Source organism: Squalius cephalus (genome assembly GCF_949319135.1).
Source record: "Squalius cephalus genome assembly, chromosome: 4".
In the NCBI taxonomy this organism is placed as follows: Eukaryota; Metazoa; Chordata; class Actinopteri; order Cypriniformes; family Leuciscidae; genus Squalius; species Squalius cephalus.
Genome location: NC_137125.1, coordinates 30,553,046 through 30,573,473, shown reverse-complemented (window position 1 = coordinate 30,573,473; position 20,428 = coordinate 30,553,046). Strand labels below are relative to the sequence as shown.

The 20,428-nt window shown below is 36.3% G+C and overlaps 1 protein-coding gene across 1 annotated transcript; it reads left to right on the top strand.

Moving 5' to 3' along the window:
* Positions 1 to 14,070: 14,070 nt before the first annotated feature.
* LOC307157890 (uncharacterized protein) lies at positions 14,071 to 15,544 on the top strand. The gene is made up of 6 exons (XM_079869885.1): positions 14,071 to 14,155; positions 14,232 to 14,410; positions 14,494 to 14,584; positions 14,671 to 15,018; positions 15,130 to 15,247; positions 15,354 to 15,544. Exons 1-6 carry the CDS (start codon positions 14,123 to 14,125, stop codon positions 15,533 to 15,535), a joined length of 951 nt encoding a protein of 316 aa, XP_079726011.1. The 5' UTR covers positions 14,071 to 14,122; the 3' UTR covers positions 15,536 to 15,544.
* The last annotated feature ends 4,884 nt before the right edge of the window (positions 15,545 to 20,428 follow it).

Genomic DNA, 20,428 nt, shown 5'->3' with positions numbered 1-20,428 from the left:
CATGTACATGACGTCATCATCTTCAGAGTTTCGCGTTTTTGTTGTTTACACAGAGACCATTTTCAAAAACTTGCACTTTTGAAACCAGTTTTTAAAAGTTTGCGCTTTCAGCCACCCAAAACGCCATTGTCATGTAAACAAGCGGCCAAAACGCATAAAAAGTCGTACGCAAAAACTAAAACTAGTGGGACATTTTTCTTTGTAATTACTGATGGTGCCCGTTATCACCTTGCTCCATGTAGTTACGAGTGTAACATCTGCAGGCTGTAATTTAAAGTGGTGCTTGTTTCATGTAGTTACAGGGTAAGGACAATAAATATGCAACACTTCTTATTCTTTTAAACAAACAATTTTTAATCAACATTTAATTTCAAATTAAAGTCCTGACAAGAAAGTAGCACAGTATATTCATTTTTTGCTCTTGCTTGCCTTTAAATGGGAGTAGATTTCCTGTAATGTCACTTATTGGAAACTGCAGTTATTGCATAAAGTGATCTGGTTTGACCGGTTGTGTGACAGTAAATTCTTATAATTTTTCAAAAATGTCCCACCCACATCCAAAACAAACGCCAATGAAAATCCTCCGAATAAGCTTTATGATTGAATCAGAGATAAACGTTATGGAGGGTGGTTCCAGAGAACCACTGATAAATGTGGCAGTTGTCATGATTGAGAGAAGGAAGCAAAATGCAAGTAAAACTCTTTATTGTATAATTGATGAGGTAAATCGTACAAGTCCAGATGAGACAGGCTAGTGGCGCAGACAATCAGCACACACACACACAACAACAGAACACGAGACAAGAAAGAGACATAGGATTTATGAACTGTGACAGGCAGTATTTACTTTACATCTCATTAAACCTGACAGTTGAGGAAACAGCAGTAATATCACAGACCAGAAGAAAAGGATGAAGATTAACACAGCTTTGTGTATTGTCGGAACCATACTTCTCAACATAGCAGGTACAATCTACAACATGAAAAAACTTAGATATAAGTTTAATGAAGCGTTTATTTAAATTGTTTAATAACTGACAAGCAATTGAGTTCCTAAAAACCTTTGTGAACACATACACAACAGACTTGACTGAATTGATGTTTCTCATGATAAATCTAAAACCTTTGGATCTAAAGACTTGTCGTTAAATGCTTGTAATTGCATTTGTAGTTATCTTTTAGAAGCAAAAATATATTTTTTATTTGTCTAATATTAAAATTTTGGCCTCTTTATAAATCCCATACTTTTAAAATAGTGATAATAACAATAAAAATGAATAGTGTTCAAATAGTGCTAAAATTCTGTGAACATAAAGTCTGCCTACTTTGATTTGATTGGTCATTTAAAATATTCTGACATTGATGAGCAGTGACAGACCAATAAGGCTGAGATGAACACACACACACACACACACACACACACACACACACACACACACACACAGGCCTCTGTTTTCTTACGTGCTCTCTGCTTGGAGCCGCTGCAGATTGAGAAACATGTTGATTATAAGACGGTGCGAAGCCGAAGCCGGTTTCATGTTTTGTGTGCAAAGGCAAGCGCCAGTCAATTTAAAGTACACGATTAATGGTCCCATGAAAAACTTTGAATAACAGACATTTTCATGAATCTATAATCTATATTTTTGTCTTGTTTCCAGTCCAAATATCTTAAAATTCTTAAATAAAGAAGCATTTACCAAAGGAAGCATTTACCACGAAGCATAAGTAAAATGACATAAGAAATTCTATCTTGTTTTCTGATTTAAAATAATCTAAATTAAGTGTGTTTTTGCTTAAATCTAATGATCTGCCAATGAGGTAAGAAAAATAATCTTGTAACTTAACTAAACTTTTTTAGTTTAGTTTCAATTTTTATTTTTTTAGAAAACAAGATATTATTTATTGTGTCATTTTACTTATCTAGCTTCATTTTAAGAATTTTTAGATATTTGGACTGGGAAACAAGACAAAAATACTAATTAAGAAAAGCATTTTTTGCAGTGTAGTCTTTTATACATTGAAACTTCAGTATCTGTCAAAAATGGACAACTTGTAATGCAGAAGGATTTTCTGTATATGAGATGCAGTTCTATTACGTAGCAGAAACACTGCCAGTGTGAAAGCATAATGTAAGCCTGCTGCTAATTCACATACACAATGCAAGTAAAACTGGCCTAATTTAGTTAAGGATTGTTTCTTTACTCATGTTATTACTATGAAATAATTTAACAGGGATTTTGGCTAAATATCCATAAATACCATTTTTCAGGTGAAGGTTTTATCTTGTTTTCATGCCAATGGTACGTGCCAGCACTGATGAAAGATTTTAACAGTAACACTTTATCAGCTCTGTACAAATGACTGTCTACTTTGTCTTTGTCTACCCACACAGGTTCCCTCTGCCAGTTAGATGGTAAGTTGTCATAATGACCATAAAACTCTTGTTCCATGCAGAATGTGTCTTCTATGTCTGTGAGGCATTTTAATGAATTCTCATATTACTTTTTCTCTTATTAGTATGTGGTCAAGCCCCCCTAAACTGGAGATTGGATCTGGAGATTCGGTAGCATTGATACTCCTGGTACCTACCCATTTGATACGGTAGACCACAATGTCCTGCTATCTCGTTTAGAACACCTAGTGGGCATTAGAGGCCCAGTTTTACATTGGTTTCAGTCTTATCTTACAAACAGGAGGTTTTCAGTCAACATTGGTAACTACCGATCTACATCAGTAAAGTTAACATGTGGAATTCCTCAAGGCTCCACACTGGCTCCGATGCTGTTTTCTTTATACATGCTTCCTTTGAGTACTATTTTTAGAAAATATGACTTGAGTTATCATTGTTATGCAGACGACACTCAAATGTATTTTCCTCTTAACCATGGAAAGAATCTAGAAGAGATGGCTGATTGCTTTGAGGATGTGAAAGCATGGATGTTGCAAAATGTTTTAAGATTGAATGAGAAAAAGACTGATATTATAGTGTTTACACCTTCCCGTTTACATGATACAATAAATATAAATCTTGGTACCTTGACACCATATGTGAAGCCATATGTTAAAAACCTGGGAGTGGTACTGGACAGTGCCCTAAAGCTTGATAGACAGGTCAATCAAGTTGTAAAATCAAGATTTTTCCAGCTACGAACCCTGGTAAAAATTAAGTCTATACTCTCACTCTCTAACTTCGAAAAAGTTATACATGCTTTTATCTCGACAAGGCTGGACTATTGTAATTCGCTTTATGTGGGGATCAGTGAATCATCCATTAACCGCCTTCAAATAGTCCAGAATGCCGCTGCAAGAGTTCTGACAGGAACTCGAAAACGAGATCATATAACTCCTGTCCTTAAGTCACTTCATTGGCTGCCAGTGCGCCATAGAATCACTTTTAAAGTTTTATTACTAGTTTTTAAGTCATTACATGGGATGGCTCCATCATACCTCACGGACCTATTGACTGTTCATCAATCATCAAGAGCTCTTAGGTCTGCGAACCTAGGCCTTCTGGTGGTTCCGAGAACAAAACTTAAGACTAGAGGAGACAGGGCTTTTTCAAGCGCCGCTCCTAGACTCTGGAACAGCCTCCCTCCTGAAATCAGAGCTGCACCAACTCTGTGCATCTTTAAAGTGAGGTTAAAGACATTTTTATTTGATCTGTCGTATGCAAATTGAATGTTGAAGCAACTGTCCTGTTGTTGTCTTTGTATTGTATTGTTTTTTTTTTGTTTTTTTCCTATGTACAGCACTTTGGTCAACGGAAGTTGTGTTTATTTGAGCTTTATAAATAAACTGATTGATTGATTGATTGATTAAACAATAAGATTGTTGGAGGGGGGGATGCAAAGGAAGGGTCTTGGCCGTGGCAAGTCAGCATTCATAAAAGGTTCTTTGGGAGCCATTTCTGTGGTGGGAGTCTAATCAATAAAGACTGGGGCTGCGTCCGAAATCGCGTACTTTGTGAGTAGGTACTACATTTAAATTAGAACGTACTTCGCGACCGTTAAAAAAGTACGTTCTATATAGTATGAATACGGGTAGTATGAATGGAGTCCGGACGTACTACATGCGCCATGTTGGTATTGTCACGTAACATGCGCGGTCACATCAGCGCGAAAATTTAAAGAGCCCGTTCCACTGACTGCAATGTTTTTAGTTGTTCTCTCCGCTTTCGTCTGCGTTTTTACATCGTTCGTGCTCACAATTCAGAGTCGTCGGTCAGTTGCTCGCACACACAAACCTGTGAACAATGACAGAGGTTGATTTTTGGTAAGGAAAAAGTAATTTATTTGCTTGTGATATTACCATCAATGAATAAACATGAATGAATCAATAGTATGCGTGTGTTTATCTCTGTCGATTCATTCATGGATGGCAATATCACAGTGTGTGTGTGTGTGTGTATGTATATGTATATATATATATATATATATATATATATATATATATATATATATATATATATATATATATATATATACACACACACATTTAATTTGTATTTACAAATTAAATACACACACACACACACACACACACACACACATTCATTCATTCATACGTGTATATATGAAGACTTCAGACGTAAAAGAAAAAAATTCTTCTAAAATGAGCATTTTTATCAAGCTTGTATTATTTAGGTTCAGTAATTTCACTTTAATGACAATTAATAGGTCCTTTTCATTGCCATTAAAGTGAAATAACTGAACATAAACATACAAGCTTGATAAAAATAATCAAACTAGAAGAAAATTCCAGATGACACTTAGAGGCTTTTACATCTTAAGTATTCATATATATATATGTGTGTGTGTATATATACACACACACACACATACATAAGAAATGGATCATATACATATCATACATACATATTATATTTATAAATAATCCAACACCGAAAACAAGTGTCTTGTCGATTCAAATTGTATTCTAAAATAAACTATGAACACGTTTACAGATTGTGAGCCCTATACTGCGCCAATTCTTCATCTATATTTTAAAGATGGAGCTGACCTCCACCCCGACCTCCGACTTTCATGGTGGTCCATCCAGTCACTGATTGCGACCATGGGTGGAAAAAAAGGCCATTGAGGTGCTGGTGTTCTAGCTACATATCACATATTTGAGCTTAATTTTTTTACAAATTATTTACTTTAAATTTGGGTAGGAAAAATACAAGTGGAAATCCAAAAATTACCCAAGGTGTAAAGTTCTCATCTTGTACACATGCTTTTAAAGAAACAGATTTTAAATTATTTTAAAGTGATGCCCAACAAATGAGATTGTTAGTAAGAAAGTCCCTTTAGATCTTTTGTAAACCTGTGAAGGTTACCTTACTGAAGCTGCTGACGTTCACTTTCTTCCATCAAGATGACACTTTAATAATAAAAAAAGCGACACTTTTGCTTTTGGTGGTGCTTTAAGCTCTATTATACTACTTTGTGCCAAAGTTTTGTGATTTTGTTTTAAACTTTTGTATTCTGTATCCATTTAAAAGTTAAATAATATACAAAAATAAAGCAAATACATTTTAAAGGTGTCTGGGGTGTGTGGATATTTCTCTTCAGTGTGGTACTCATATTTTTCAGATATACCTGCAATTTGCTTGTTTCAAAAACCATCTGGAATCTGCCACAAAATAAGTGCACACACAACACCCTTTAAAAATATGAATTACTCCATGCCACATATTAAACACTTTAACGTTACAACTGACAATCTAACTACTGTAAATCCCTGGGAATTAAGTGTTTTGTAATAAAACTTGCTAAAACAGCATTACAAAATGAACTTACTAACAAATAAATGGAAAGAGAGTGTGTAACATTTGTTTTCTTTATTATAATTTTTTTTTTAGCAATTATTTCTAAAAGCTGAAGGAATCTTTCCTCTCTCTCGTCGCTCTTTCTTTTCTTTCCTCCCTTTCATTAGCCACTCTCCAGGTGTGGTCATCAGCCCCCTGCAAAATCAACACAGAATTTAACATTAGTGATGAACCATGGTCAATTATTAAATTAATATTAATGTTACATGGACAAGTTGAGGTACACTTGATAACAGTAAGTTAGCTTGCTACATAGCCAACACATACTACATCAACACTGGTAAAGGAGAAATAAAATCGTTGTAAAATTAAAAAATAAAAGTTTTGTAACCCTCTCATTTAACTGAGAAACAACGTCGTTGTTTAAATAAAACAGTGTTAACTAACGTTAACTTAGCTGACAGGCATTAGCTCGTTCTGTTCGGTAATAATAATAATGATAAAATTATCATTTTGCAGCCAATTCACAAACTTGAACCCTAGCTCAATTTACATTATTTAACCCCTTGCTCATCACCCCCAATTTTGGCAAGTGCTGCATACATGAAATGCCCAAAATAAAAAGGTTACTGCTCATAAGTAATTCTGAATAGAAACATAACACACATACATTTAGAAAGCCAACCCTTGAGAGTTTATAGTTCAAGACTCAAAATTAACCAGACTGTTATTAATATTGAGATATATAAGCTCAAACATATTTTGAACTAAAATAATCTGGGATCACCAGTGATCCCTGTCAGGTAAGGGGTTAAACTTTTAACAAGTCAATCGTTTACTTATATGATGTTAAACGAATACAATTTAACCACAAATAAACAAAAAGTGTGTTGTAAAGTACTTACACTTGAAAACAGCCGCGTCTCCGTTTCCGCCATTTTCAAATATAACGACGACAACTCCTCTCCCGTGGCATCATGGGATAGTAAAGTGTCCATCGTATGCGCACTTCAGAATCTCGCCGGATGTAGTAGGTCATCCGGGTACTTCTCGCCTACTGTTTTTTGAATTCTATGATTTCGGACATACTACTTTGCTCGCGTACTGTTTTTCGAATACTATATAGTAGGGAAGTATTCGATTTCGGACGCAGCCTGGGTTTTATCTGCAGCTCACTGCTTCAAGACGTATGTTGGCATCTTAAATTAAGCTTAAAGGGATAGTTCACCCAAAAAATTATCCCATGATTTACTCTCCCTCAAGTCATCCTAGGTGTATATTACATTCTTCTTTCAGACGAATACAATTGGAGTTATATATAAATAAAAAAATACTGGCTCTTCCAAGCTTTATAATGGCAGTGAATGTTTGTTTGCTGTTTTGAAGTGCATCCATCCATCATAAAAGTGCATCTATCCATCATAAAGTGCTCCACACAGCTCCGGGGGGTTTATAAAGGCCTTCTGAAGCAAAGCAATGTATTTGTGTAAGAAAAATATCCATATTTAAAAGTTAATATAGTAAAATAACTAGCTTCCGGCCAAACGAATATACTGGGCCCTATCATACACCCGGCGCAATGCAGCGCCATGTGCGACGCAGTGTTTTTTGCTAATTTTCAGCCTGACGTAGTCTGACGGCCATTCACTGCCATTATAAAGCTTGGAAGAGCCAGGACATTTTTTAATATAACTCCAATTGTATTCGTCTGAAAGAAGAATGTAATTTTCATTTTTGTGTGAACTATCACACTAAGATACAATTGTAAATTGATAATTGTGGGATTAAAGTTGACTTTCTATATTTACAGCTACGGTGCGTCTGACATTGTGATGTACTTCGGACGTCAGAGCCAATCGGGCTCAAACCCTAATGAGACATACAAGACAGCGAGTCGAGTTATCAAGCATCCTGACTATAACAATCCCAAGTTATCGAACGACATAGCACTGGTCCAGCTCTCTTCTTCTGTGAATTTCACTGATTACATTAAGCCAGTCTGTCTGGCGGCTGCTGGTAGTGTATTTGCTGGAGGTGCAGAGAGCTGGGTGACTGGATGGGGAACGCTACAGGCTGGAGGTGAGTGAATATTTGCTTGTCAATTAACTGAACAAAAAAGAATACTGTAACCCTCAACAAATTTACCTAGAAATGTTTTTTAAAAGCTGTCAAAATATATCCTCTGAATGTGTCACAGGCCAGAATCCTGACATACTGCAGGAGATTATGTTACCAATTGTCAACAACAGTGCCTGTTATAAAGCTTATGGAGGGATCATCACAAGCGAAATGATTTGTGCTGGATTTTTAAATGTGGCAGGGAAAAGTTCATGTCAGGTAAGACATCAGTCATTCATTTTAATCTAAAGCAATTTACAAAACTACTGTCCAGTTTTCGGTCACCTGCACACTTAACACTGCCAACCTAGTTGCTCAGTTAAACTCTTAAAAGTCTTTACTCCACTGATCATGAATTAATACACTACAACTGCTTACTACACCTGATCTGCAGAGAAAAGCATGGAGTTGCAGTCCCAGACTATTATAAGGGATAGTTCACCCAAAACCTTCTAGAACCTTCTGAAACAGTTTGCAGCTCGAGTCAGCACAGATCTACAAGTTACTCAATCAAAACTCACATCCTATCTATGTTCAATCATATGTGCAGATGTATGCATATCTACCTATGCAGCAGCATGCATTTATTGGGTTGTATTTCCTATTTCTCTTATCACCCTGTGCAACTGTGAAGGGTAAAAAAAAAGCTGTTGCACAACTTTGCTCCAAAATATAAATCTAGAGCGGTTGGGAAAAGCTGTGCAACTGTACAGCTTTATTTGGCATTGGCTGTACAGCCTGTAAATTATCTGGTAAAAAATGTATTTCATGTATGTTAGATGTGCAGCAGCAGCATGTCTTACATGCTCACAGGAATGTGTGTGAATGTATTGGCAGTAGCAAATCACGGTACTCAGTAGCAGCAGTGTAGCCGATCTATTCCGCAAGACCAAATACATTAACATTGCCATATCCATTATATGCTAATATCTATTATCATGCCAATCTCTCTGAGACAGAAATATCTAGTTCTGGCATGAAACTCTAGATAGTGCAGGCTGATAGGTCCATAACTCAATTTGGTTGCGATCACATTGTTATCTACATAGCACAGCTGATTGTTTGCTGTTGCGGTATTATTATGGTAGTATTTGATTTACTGTTAGCAGTCTTCAGTGCGCTTTCAGAAACCCTCCACCCTCCCCAGCTCCACCTGTATAGTTCTGCTACAGGGTTATTTCATCTATGTTACATGTGTAGCAGCAGCATGTCGTGAATGTATTGGCAGTAGCAAGTCTCGGTACAGATCTATTCCGCCAATACCAAATACATTAACATTGCCATATCCACTACAATGCCAATCTCTCCAAGAATTGTAATGACAGAAATAACTAAATTAAACCAAATGTGTTCAAAAAACTTACTTTTGAACATCCGTCATCATGGTAAGAACTACCTAAAATGACAGAAACCAGCTTTGGGAAAAAATTGGATTTTTTTGTTTGGCTCACGTCCCATTCGTTTACATGGAGAGGACAGGGACCTCTACTGCAGCCAGCAACCAGGGGGCGATCAAAATGTTTTGGCTTCACTTTTCAGGATGTGTGCGGCACACTTGGTTTTACTCAAAGTCTAACATTTTGGGCTGAAAAAATCTTTGGTGGACACACGGCTGGCATACTTTTACCTTTCGGCATACTTGTGTCTGTAACAGTTGTTCACTGTATATTGTCAGAAATATAAATGCTGAATGTTTTTCAATACCAGGGAGACTCTGGAGGTCCATTGGTCAGTAGGAACAGCTCCCGGTGGATTCAGTCCGGCATTGTGAGTTTTGGTGCAACACGATGTGATGACCCCAGATATCCCGGTGTGTATGCCAGAGTTTCTCAGTTCCAGAACTGGATCACATCTTACATGGGCAGCAACCCTCCTGGATTTGTTGCGTTCAACTGGATTCAGTTCACTCAACCTCCTTTTATTTTACCATTTCTCTCACATTCTCCATCATTCCTTTCACCTTCTCCCAGTATCTCTCTTCCTAAAGATAGTTTGAACAGTAATTCTAAGGGTTCTTTGATGAAGAGGATCAAAGGGTTCTTTGTGCTGTTCATGCTCTCACACAGAGATGAAAAGAGCAGTTATACTGTTATTTTTGGTCATTTATTTTTTATCTTTTCAATAATGTACTATTCTTGAAAAGCTATCCTATTGACATTATAAGGGCATAAACTAATGAAATTCACTAGTTGAGATCGACTGATCTTGTTTGTTTTATAACAGTACCGTTATTTTTATGTTTATATGTCTGATAACTGATGCATAACTGAAATAGGGTCTGAAGCTCTGCAATGTGATCAGGGATACTGGTAGTGGAAAATGTAATCAATCACCATGTTGTAATCACTCTGTCTTAACAGAATAAATACAAAAGAAGGAACTGACATGGGGAAGATTCTCTCTCTCTTCAAAATCTTTTGTAACATAATAAAAAAAAACCTTTACAATCACTTTTAATCAATTTACATCCTTGCTGAATGAACTTAATGTCCTCAAACAATATCTTGCTGACTCCATACTTTTCAACTGTAGTGTACACAAATATATTAAGTAGCACAACTGTTCAACATAATAAAAAATAAAAATAAATCTTGAGCATTAAATCAGCAATATTAAAAGGAATTCTGAAGGATCATGTGACACTGAAGACTGGAGTAATGATGCTGAAAATTACATAAATAAATTACAAAAATTTTAAACATATTAATAGAAAACAGCAATTTTAATTTTAATAATATATCACAAAATTACTGTTTTTATTGTATTGTTGATCAAAGCATGAGCAGAGATTCCTTTAAAAAAAACAAAGAATCTTTATTTATATATATATGTAAGCCCGTATATCGGTCCAATGGCGGTCTCCAATAATACGGGGAAGGTTGCTGTGCGTTACTGTCTTTCCTTTTACGCAACACAACAAGATTAAATGAAATACATGTTCTCATTTGTATTACCTCGTTATTTCATCTGACTCCATAAATGAAAAAGGTTTTAATGATATCTGAGCACCATTAAAAGTGAGCGAATGTTTGATTATTCTTTTTAACTTTTTAAGTTTATTTTACCCATTCCAGATTAGGAAACTGTGTCGCTCAGACAGAGGTCCTCATGTCTTCTGTTTAACGTGGGTCTCACGTTCACAAGCTCATCAGTTTAGTCATCAAACAGAGGTAATTGCTATACCTGAGATCAGTCACATTCACGTTTACACAAAGATACTTTGGTATAGCCCCCATGGAATTGCATACACTTTAATTTAACTTAACGTTTACTTCAGTAGAGGTATGACCACTATTACAGATATAAGTTGACCAACATTACTTCTCTCATAATAGCTCTGGATTGGCCATGCCATGTTTTCTGCAACCCAGTCTCTTACTACTGCGTATCTATACCACGAGTTTTCATTTTCATTTGGCGTAGTATTTACACGCCAAAGTCACATTTTGCGTTCATATGGTACGCAAAACCCTCCCGTTAAACTTCTATTGATGGAAAATGCGTATGCATTGCACGCAGAAATGTATTATAGTCAACGTCATCGTCCCGCCCCTTAATCGTACGAAGATTCACGATTCATCTCGTGCAGATGCCGAAGGTGCATGCAGAAATGCGCGTTATTATTTTTTATTTATTTGTTTTATTTATTTATTTTTGTACAGAAACATAACTCATAATCTCTAATGGGGGCGAATGTTGTTACTACATCTAATATTACACGCTTGCTCATTAATAGTCGGGGGACTGTTTTTACAGTTTAATTCTAAACAATCCATTTCCGGGAAACAAAATGTTTGCAGAATTTTCAATAATTCAATGTGAATAATTTATGCTATTATAGTAGTTATATATCTGTCTGCTTTATTTATTCTGCTCTCTGCTTTTGTCTTTTTGACTCATACACGCATTTTTTTTCTTTGTTTGTGATTGTATTTGGAATAGTAAAAGTATTAACTAATAATAATAATAATAAATTAAAAAAGGTAGCCTACATTGGCCTGAATTTTAGTCATTCGCTGCTCCAGGAAACACCCACTACCGCTTGGCAACCAATCAAATGTTTAAACATTTTCAGCGCCCTCATCACTTCCCGCCCCTCAATACAGTGCTCAAGTTCGCCATTCTTCGTTCTTCCATTGAAACATATCAGAATACACAAGTAAGTATTTAGCAAAAGAATAAAACATTTCAGTTCTTGTTAACCCAAATTATTGTAAATGCAAGTGTTAATAGCTTCCGATATCTAATGCGTGTCAATGCTGTCAGCATCAAACGTTATTCTTTAAAGTGAGCATGCACATGTCGCCCTAGTTGTCAGGCGATTATTATTAAATATGTTAGGATAAAATGTAGTGTAAGAGTTTGCTGTGCGCAACAATTGCTTTTTATTGATACACCATATGTTTGTGGTTACCTTATGATGAGATAACTGCACACTACTTTAAGTCAATACCAGGCATTACGCGTAGATCACAGATGTGTGGATTAATCAAATTTCTGTAAACCTGATTTAGCCAAATTGTTTTTTATTTTGTAATTCCCCCCATTTGTTTACATTTGTTCAAGCAGAATGTCCAGAGGCTCTTTGGAAGCATCACTTCTTCTTGGAGATGTGTTTCTTGATCAGATACAGGTAATTTTAGAAATTGTATCTTGAATAATTATTTATTTTTACTTATTTTTCTCTGTCAAATAATTTAAAGAAAACTACAGATGAATAGTTATATTGGATAAATATATTATTCATGACAGGCAAGTATAAACTACTTTAAAAACCTCTTAAATATACTATTTGCATTTTAGAAAGAGGAAAAAAATAAAGTGAAGAGGTCTAAGCCACTTCCCACGACCGTAAAGTGGAGGCGAAGGGACAGAAATGGCAATGTTGTAAGGCCGCTTCGAAAAACTGCAATAAAACCAAAACTCAAAGGAAAACCTCCTAAACACGGTGAGACATTTGCTAATTTACAGTTATCTTTTAAATTTACTGTTATTTTCAGTTATGATTTTATATTTTCTTCCTATCAGATAAATGTTTAGATGTATGCAGTCTGTTTTAATTTTTAAACCCCAAAGCATTATGTATTCACTTCTCTTTTTTTTTTTAAAGCTCCCACCAGTTTGCCCATCCAGGAGGAATTTGTTTATCGAGCAGAAACTGGTAACTGTTTACTATAGTTATATGAAATGGCAGCTGGTTTATAGAGTTTAAGTAATATTCTGGCAGCTGCAACATACTGTACATGTACTGAATATATCACTGTTTCTTGTTTCTCCTTCAATCAAGTCTCACTCATTGAAGAATTGGGGCACATCCTTAATGACGAATGTGTTCATCCTAAAGACGTGTCTTTGGCCACAACCTGGCAAAAGCGGCAGTCCCTAAGCCATGAAAGATGGCACATTGCAAGGGAGGCCATGGTTAAAAATATTTTGGCAGCTGAACATGTTCAGGAATGCATCTGCCAACACTGTTTTACTACTGAGGGCATTGTACAGTGCAGGGACTGTCTACCTAGGCAGTATCTATGCAGCATGTGTGATGGAGATGTCCATCAGCACCTACCTCTCCATAACAGGGACTCTATGGCCCATGGGTTCTTCAAGCCATTGTGTCCAACCACTGCAGTGAAGAGACATTCCAAGACATTTGAGTTCTCTGAACAGGGTATGCTTTTCATGTGTCCCATCATTCTTTTCATTCTGTACATCTTAAATGGCTGTACATTAGTGTAAAATTATAATTAAATATATTTAATAAATATATTAAATTATATATTTAATTTTACTTGCTTTTGCTTTTTTAGTCCGATATCTTCCGCTACTTTTGCCAGACAAAATCTGTGCCTGTTCAGAAGGTTCATGCAGAGTGATCAGTGGCAAGCCCATTATTGTAATTAATTTTAATGGTAAGATGTATTTTTCTCTTTATGAAAACAACATATAAAGGTTAATATAAGAACTCAATGCTTGCATGTAATATCTGTGATTAGGAATTTTAAAGCTGTTGTGATGCATCACTTTTTTATTATAGGACGGTACAATCTCACCCTTCCATCACTGGAGTGCTCATGCTGCAGGACAAAATGGGCAGTGGGGCTCAGTGATCTCCTCAAGTCTGGCTACTGGCCAGCCTCTATACATTTTGAGACTGTGTATGAGGTTGGCCTTTTTAGGTCTTTTCTGGACTTAAAACTTTTTGCTCCAGGTCTTTCACGTCAAGCATTCCTTGGAATGCTTGACCGAAGAACAGAATACAATGGCAGGGTAAATATTGTTCTTCAGTGTATACTGTTAACATGCTGTTTGTTCCTTAAAGTCATTGGTTTGGTTATTTCAACAGAGTGGTCAAATATGTGGAGACACATTCCAGAAAGCCTTTCTGGAGTGGACCTTTGCCCTGCATGAGGTTGAGAGGCTTTGTGGTGTCCAGCCATTTAAATGTCCCGCTTGCAGTCCGTCCATGCATGCCATCTCAGTGGACGGTAACAGGAAGCTATACAGGTTCCATAATGCACACGGGTATGTATTTTCTTCTATTTTTTGTACATTTATTGTACTTCTTAACTGTGTACATCATGTTGCTCTTTTTCAATAAAATTAAGGACAGATAAGGGCTACTTCGATGGCACATTCATAATGAAAGATGACGATGTTTCCTCCTTTGTGGGATATGTTCATGAAAAGACCAAGCATGTAATAACCCTTAACTTATTTTCATATTGTATATTCCAGTCCATCTACCATTATTGAAATAATAATTTTATTCGTATGTCTTGTAGGCCACAGGTAAAGGGATGTGTGGCTCCTCTCAATGGACAGCAGCCAAGGAGTCTGCTAAAAAGTCAACATCAAAGATTGATGAGGAAGGCCTTGAGATTGCTGTGTGCCGACATGGAGGACTTTTAAAAGGCCTAAATATGTTCAGAGGCGAAATATTTGCCTATCCCCTGTTTCTTCAAAACACCCTCTCAAAAGAAAATGTGTCATTCTTCTGCTCGGATGTCGCCTGCAAGTACTGGCCATACTTAAAGAGAGTGGTGGGACACTGTCCAGATCTAAGGCCTTTGTTAAATATGCACCCACTATTATCAGTTATGCATGCCAAAGCACATGAGTGGAGTTGTGAGGTAATATTCTGTCATTACAATAAATTATATTATTAATATTTTTGTGGTATGGACATGCACTTTTATTTCAACAGCCATTGTTGTTTTTTGTTTTTGTTGTTATTTTTGTAGATAAAATGGTCTGGAAGAAACCAAGAGGGAGCTGGTCTTACAATTGGAGAAGAGGTGGAGCAAGTCAATTCCTTCTTGTCGAGAGCTGCAATCTGCACTAAATACATGTCCAAAGCTGGTAAACTACTTTTAACAATTTAACAGTTATTTCTAAGTATAAATTAATCATGACTAACCATTTTTTTATATATATACATTTACTTTGACCAACTATCTAATAATAGCATGTTCAGACATGCTCACTGTTCTTGCTTCTGCATGGAACAAACGGAAATCTGAAAATCTGGCTAAATGTTTGTCTCAAAGATACATTAAGGTATTTTACTGCTGCAAAAGTCAACAATGTTTAACATTATTTGAGAAATTGTCTATTGCATACATTGTTACACCTTTATTATCAAATTAATTTATAGTGTTTTGAAACTGGAAAGTGAGAGCTTTGCAAGTCTGCAGGCTGAGCTTAATGTCAGTGATGAGGACATTCAGCAGTGGGTCAGTGATGTCCAGCAGTGGGCCACAGGTAATACATTTTGAATGGCCTGTTTTAATTTATGTAATAAAATGAATATATCAGAATATATCAAATTTGTAATGCTAATTTATTTGTTTGTGATGTAGGTTCAAGTGCAAAGGATGACTCCGGACTTGAGGGCAGAATTCGAGGCCTTTATGTCAGCATAAAACTGAGAAAACATTATCTGTACCATCAGACAGGTCAGATTAGATGATAAAAAATGAATTCACATAAGTTAAGGAATGTTGTGAGTGCTTTATACTAATGTTGTTGATTTATTAGATAGCAACAAGAGAAGGCACAAAATAAGGAGGAGAATTAATGAAGACAAGTCAACCTTGGCAGCTGCCATTAAGGACTTCAATGAACAGTCAGTCCACCAGCTTCCTTCCGTGGATGAGCTGCTCACAGCTGATCATTTCCAGTGGCCATGGGAATGCCCTGACACTAGTAATTAACTTTTAAAAAAATCAGTGTATTTGACAAACATTTTTTGATGTTAATATAGTCCTCAGTGTAAAAGATGGTAATTTAAGACCTTCGTTAATTGCAGGTAACGGCAACCTCTCAACCAAGAAGATGGTCTTTGACCGGGTCATGTTGCTTTCCCGACTGAAGGAGGAGGAGCAGATCCTAGTGATGGAGGTCAAGCAACACTGGCAATCACTGAAGGAAGCTGAATGTTCCCTGAGGGATCTCTCAATTCAAATTCAAAATAACAGTGAGTAGCCATAATAAAATCCAATAACCAATGAATTGCTGCAATTAAAACATTTAGGATTGATTATTTGTTCCTTTTGTGTGTAGACAGTGACTTTGAGCTATCAGAGGAGAGCTCCAATGGACTACTGTGCCTTCTAAAGAGAAAACTGGAAGACCTTCAGTTTCTGCAAAATAATGCTAGGATGTTATACCGACAATGTGTTCTGGGACAGGCATCAGACAACATTCTGTTTGATAACATTTCAGATGAAGAAACTGAGGCAGTAAACTACAGCTCTGATGAAACAAACAGTGATGAGGACTAAACCAGAGCATGTAGAGTAGACAGATACTTAAGAGTTGCAGTGTGTGCCTTTATCTTACATTGATAGAAAGTGTATATGTGTGTACACACCACACACACACACACACACACACACACCACACACACACACACACACACACACCACACCACACACACACCACACCACACACACACACACACACCACACACACACCACTCCACACACACACACACACACACACACACACACACACACACACACACACACACACACCACACACACACACACACACACACACACACACACCACACCACACCACACACACACCACACCACACACACACACACACACACACACACCACACACACACCACTCCACACACACACACACACACACACACACACACACACACCACACACAAACACCACACACACCACACCACACACACACACACACACACACACACACACACACACAGTTTTCACTTAACAAATGTTTTTTCCCTACTGTAAGCAAAATAAAATACTTGTACAGTGATCAACAAAAATAGTCTTGTATTTTTATCTCCTTTATTTATCTCTGTTCAGGCAGGTCTTATGTGGTTTGCAGATAATTCTGCAGTATTTTCTCCTTTACAGTAATACATACTGTTCTGATAAATACTATAACATTTTGTAGTAACAAATTGTAGGTGGTTACTGATTTGAAATAACATGACAAATTGTTTTTTTTTTTTTTTACATAATCCATTACAATGCACATTTAAGGTAATTTAATTGACTACGTTTTGATTACTTTTGACCCAACTCATTTATCACATTGATTTCGATAGAATAATCTTGTACATTATTGATATAAAAATACAAAGATAAAATAAAATATATTCCATTCTTCATCAATAACTAGGGTGACCACCTGCTAATAAGCCCAAGGGGGGACAAGGGGTATGTTTCTGAGGGACAATGTGGGACACTGCCTGGCGCGGCGGTGCCCCACTGGCAGACTCACTGATAGTGGTTTACCCATTTCTAGCACATACCACCTTACATGGTAATAATGCCCTATTCCCCTAAACATGAGTAATTGCTGATGTATGCTCATGAGTAGGCCAACCAATGTGTATTTTCTTTCTAAATAAAGATTCATAATATTTTGAACATTCAATGAATTGACAGATGTACTTCCACTTAAGATTTACTATTTAATTTTATTTATTTTTCATTACAATTTATTCACTTTAAATAAATTATAATATAAAATTATAGGATTAACAGGAATTGTAGTTGTTCAACACCACAGGAACAGTAAAAAAAAAAGTATTTAAAAAAAAAATACGATTGACATCGTATTCCCCTCCATGTCCGATTGAGAAGGACGTTTTGCAAAGGTCACAAAAAGCCCTCTCGGTATCCCCCTCAACACCTTTCAGCCACAAATATTCATTTTCCCAGTCTTTCTTGTACCCACACCTTCTCTTTTTAATTGATGATGACGGTGCCTCTCAGACTCAGGCTGCGTCCGAAATCGAATACTTCCCTACTATATAGTATGCGAAAAACAGTACGCGAGCAGAGTAGTATGTCCGAAATCATAGAATTCGAAAAACAGTCTCTTTCTCGAATTTTTCGAATTGGAAAGCGCGCATCTAAAAGTTCCTTCCTTCCCAGTGTGTCTGGAATGCGCGTGCGTGCGCTGTCATGACAACAACGAAAAAGTTGACAACAAGCTAGTCAGCAGTTCAACTGAGGGGTGGGTGTGGCAACAATAGCGTGCTGAAATGTCAAGTAATGTTCGTTTGTCTACTTGGGGCTCGAGGATATAGAGCGACCAACTTTTTTTTGAGCAAGCATAGATTATGCGTGACACGGTTGCGGGACGCATGAATTGGGCTTCAAACGCTGTGCGCGCACGCGCTACGCGGGACGGGTGGTCACCCTATCAATAACATAACAACATGATTCTTTATCAACAACATGACTTAATTTTATTATTGACCTAAATTAGTGACTAGAAATCTCGGGGCTTACTTCTAGTAAATTTATTATGTAAAAGAGGTTCATCTGACAAAATTTTGGGGGAAACCCTGCATTGCATGTAAATTTGAAATGACATGAATTTGTACTTTTTAATGTGTTTAAAATACAAAAGCCCAAAAGACAGTAATGCATAGTTAAATGACTCAATGACTCAGTGAATGATAATCAAATAATACTGTTTCCACCAGGAGTCGATTAGATATTCAATGTTGCAATTTTGAGAAAACAATTAAAACAGTAACCAAGAACATGTACAAATTCACCCAGAAAGTGGCCCATTTTATCAATGTTTATAAACTTGCAACAACTTACATAATGGCAAGTTGTTGAAAAGACAATATAAATGTGACTCAACAGATTTTGTTGTCCATGATGCAAATACATCTGATCTGTGTATGTTTTACTGCCCTTCTACCCTGAGGGAAGTTATGCTAGGGTTAGGGTTAGGATCTCAGTAAAGGGGTAATTTCTCACAACATAGCAACACCGCTTTGTTAACTGAATGCATTACTTACATAATAATAACAGCAACACGTACTTTGCAACATTAAACGGTTTTTAATATGGGCTAAAAGATTGTCCAACCACAGCGAATCCTGCGGGTGCCAAGGGAAGGTCAGAGCCAATGAGAACCCAATTGAGCAGATGCATCACACTTACTTGTCCATATATGGTCATTTATGACAGAATCTTCCAGGTTCTTGTGGTGAATGAACAGATTATAATTTAAACATTTATTTGCCCCCATTAAATATCAAACTAAAACGACATTGCATTTTGGGGTTAACCTGATGCCGCAGAGGATTTGTTGATTACAGTGAAACTTTTTCTTCCTTTGCTTACAAAAAAATAGTCGGATAATTATTAAAGCATTGCAGTATTTCTTGACCAAAGTGCAGCTACTCAAATGAAGTGCTTCTATAACATTTAGTGTATCTATAGTATATTAAAGGTATACATTTAATCACTTCTGTATTTCCTGCATTTTTTTACAAAACAGTTTTTTCCTCAATTTCTCTCATCTTAACAATACATTAACTATAACTTTTGGTCACCCAATTTAATTTTATCAGAAGGGATGTGTAAGAACTATTATTTGAAAAACCTCTCTGTTTAATATTATTAAAAGCATTGTTTGACTATACAAGGGTAAATATTTGATAATTCTACTATGGTATTTACCAAATATTCTTATGCATTAATGCAGTAGTGATACTTCACTTTCTCTAGACTCAATCGCAATCTGTGTCTATGTGCTAATATATGACAATATAATATACCTTGTACATCTAGCCTCCAGTCTAGAGAGAATATGGTTGTTCAAATCCACATATTTACTGATAGACAAGTATATATATATATATATATATATATATATATATATATATATATATATATATATATATATATATTATACTGTACACACACAATGAGCTTACATTCAAAAATTATTATGTAAGACTACAAATGACTTCATATTTCCTTGAGCCCTTCCTGATAGTTTCCCCAATGTTGTGGCTTTCCTGGGTGCACCAGTGTCCTCCGCACTCCAAAAACATGCAGGTATAGTTAATCAAGAACTACAGGCTATATTGTATGTGTCATCTCTGTGACAGACTGGTCACCTGTTCAGGGTGATTTTCTACCTTTGACTTGTGGTAGCTGGGATCAGCTCCTGGATATTTCAGGCACAAAAACGGTCAAAAAATGTAATTGGACATTGTGAAAACACAAACCTTTAT

Coding starts and splice junctions, on each gene's coding strand:
- LOC307157890 (XM_079869885.1), top strand. CDS start 14,123: ATGCTTGACCGAAGAACAGAATACAATGGCAGG. Junction 14,411..14,493: donor AGGTTCCATAATGCACACGG/GTATGTATTTTC, acceptor AATAAAATTAAG/GACAGATAAGGGCTACTTCG. Junction 15,248..15,353: donor TAAATACATGTCCAAAGCTG/GTAAACTACTTT, acceptor ATCTAATAATAG/CATGTTCAGACATGCTCACT.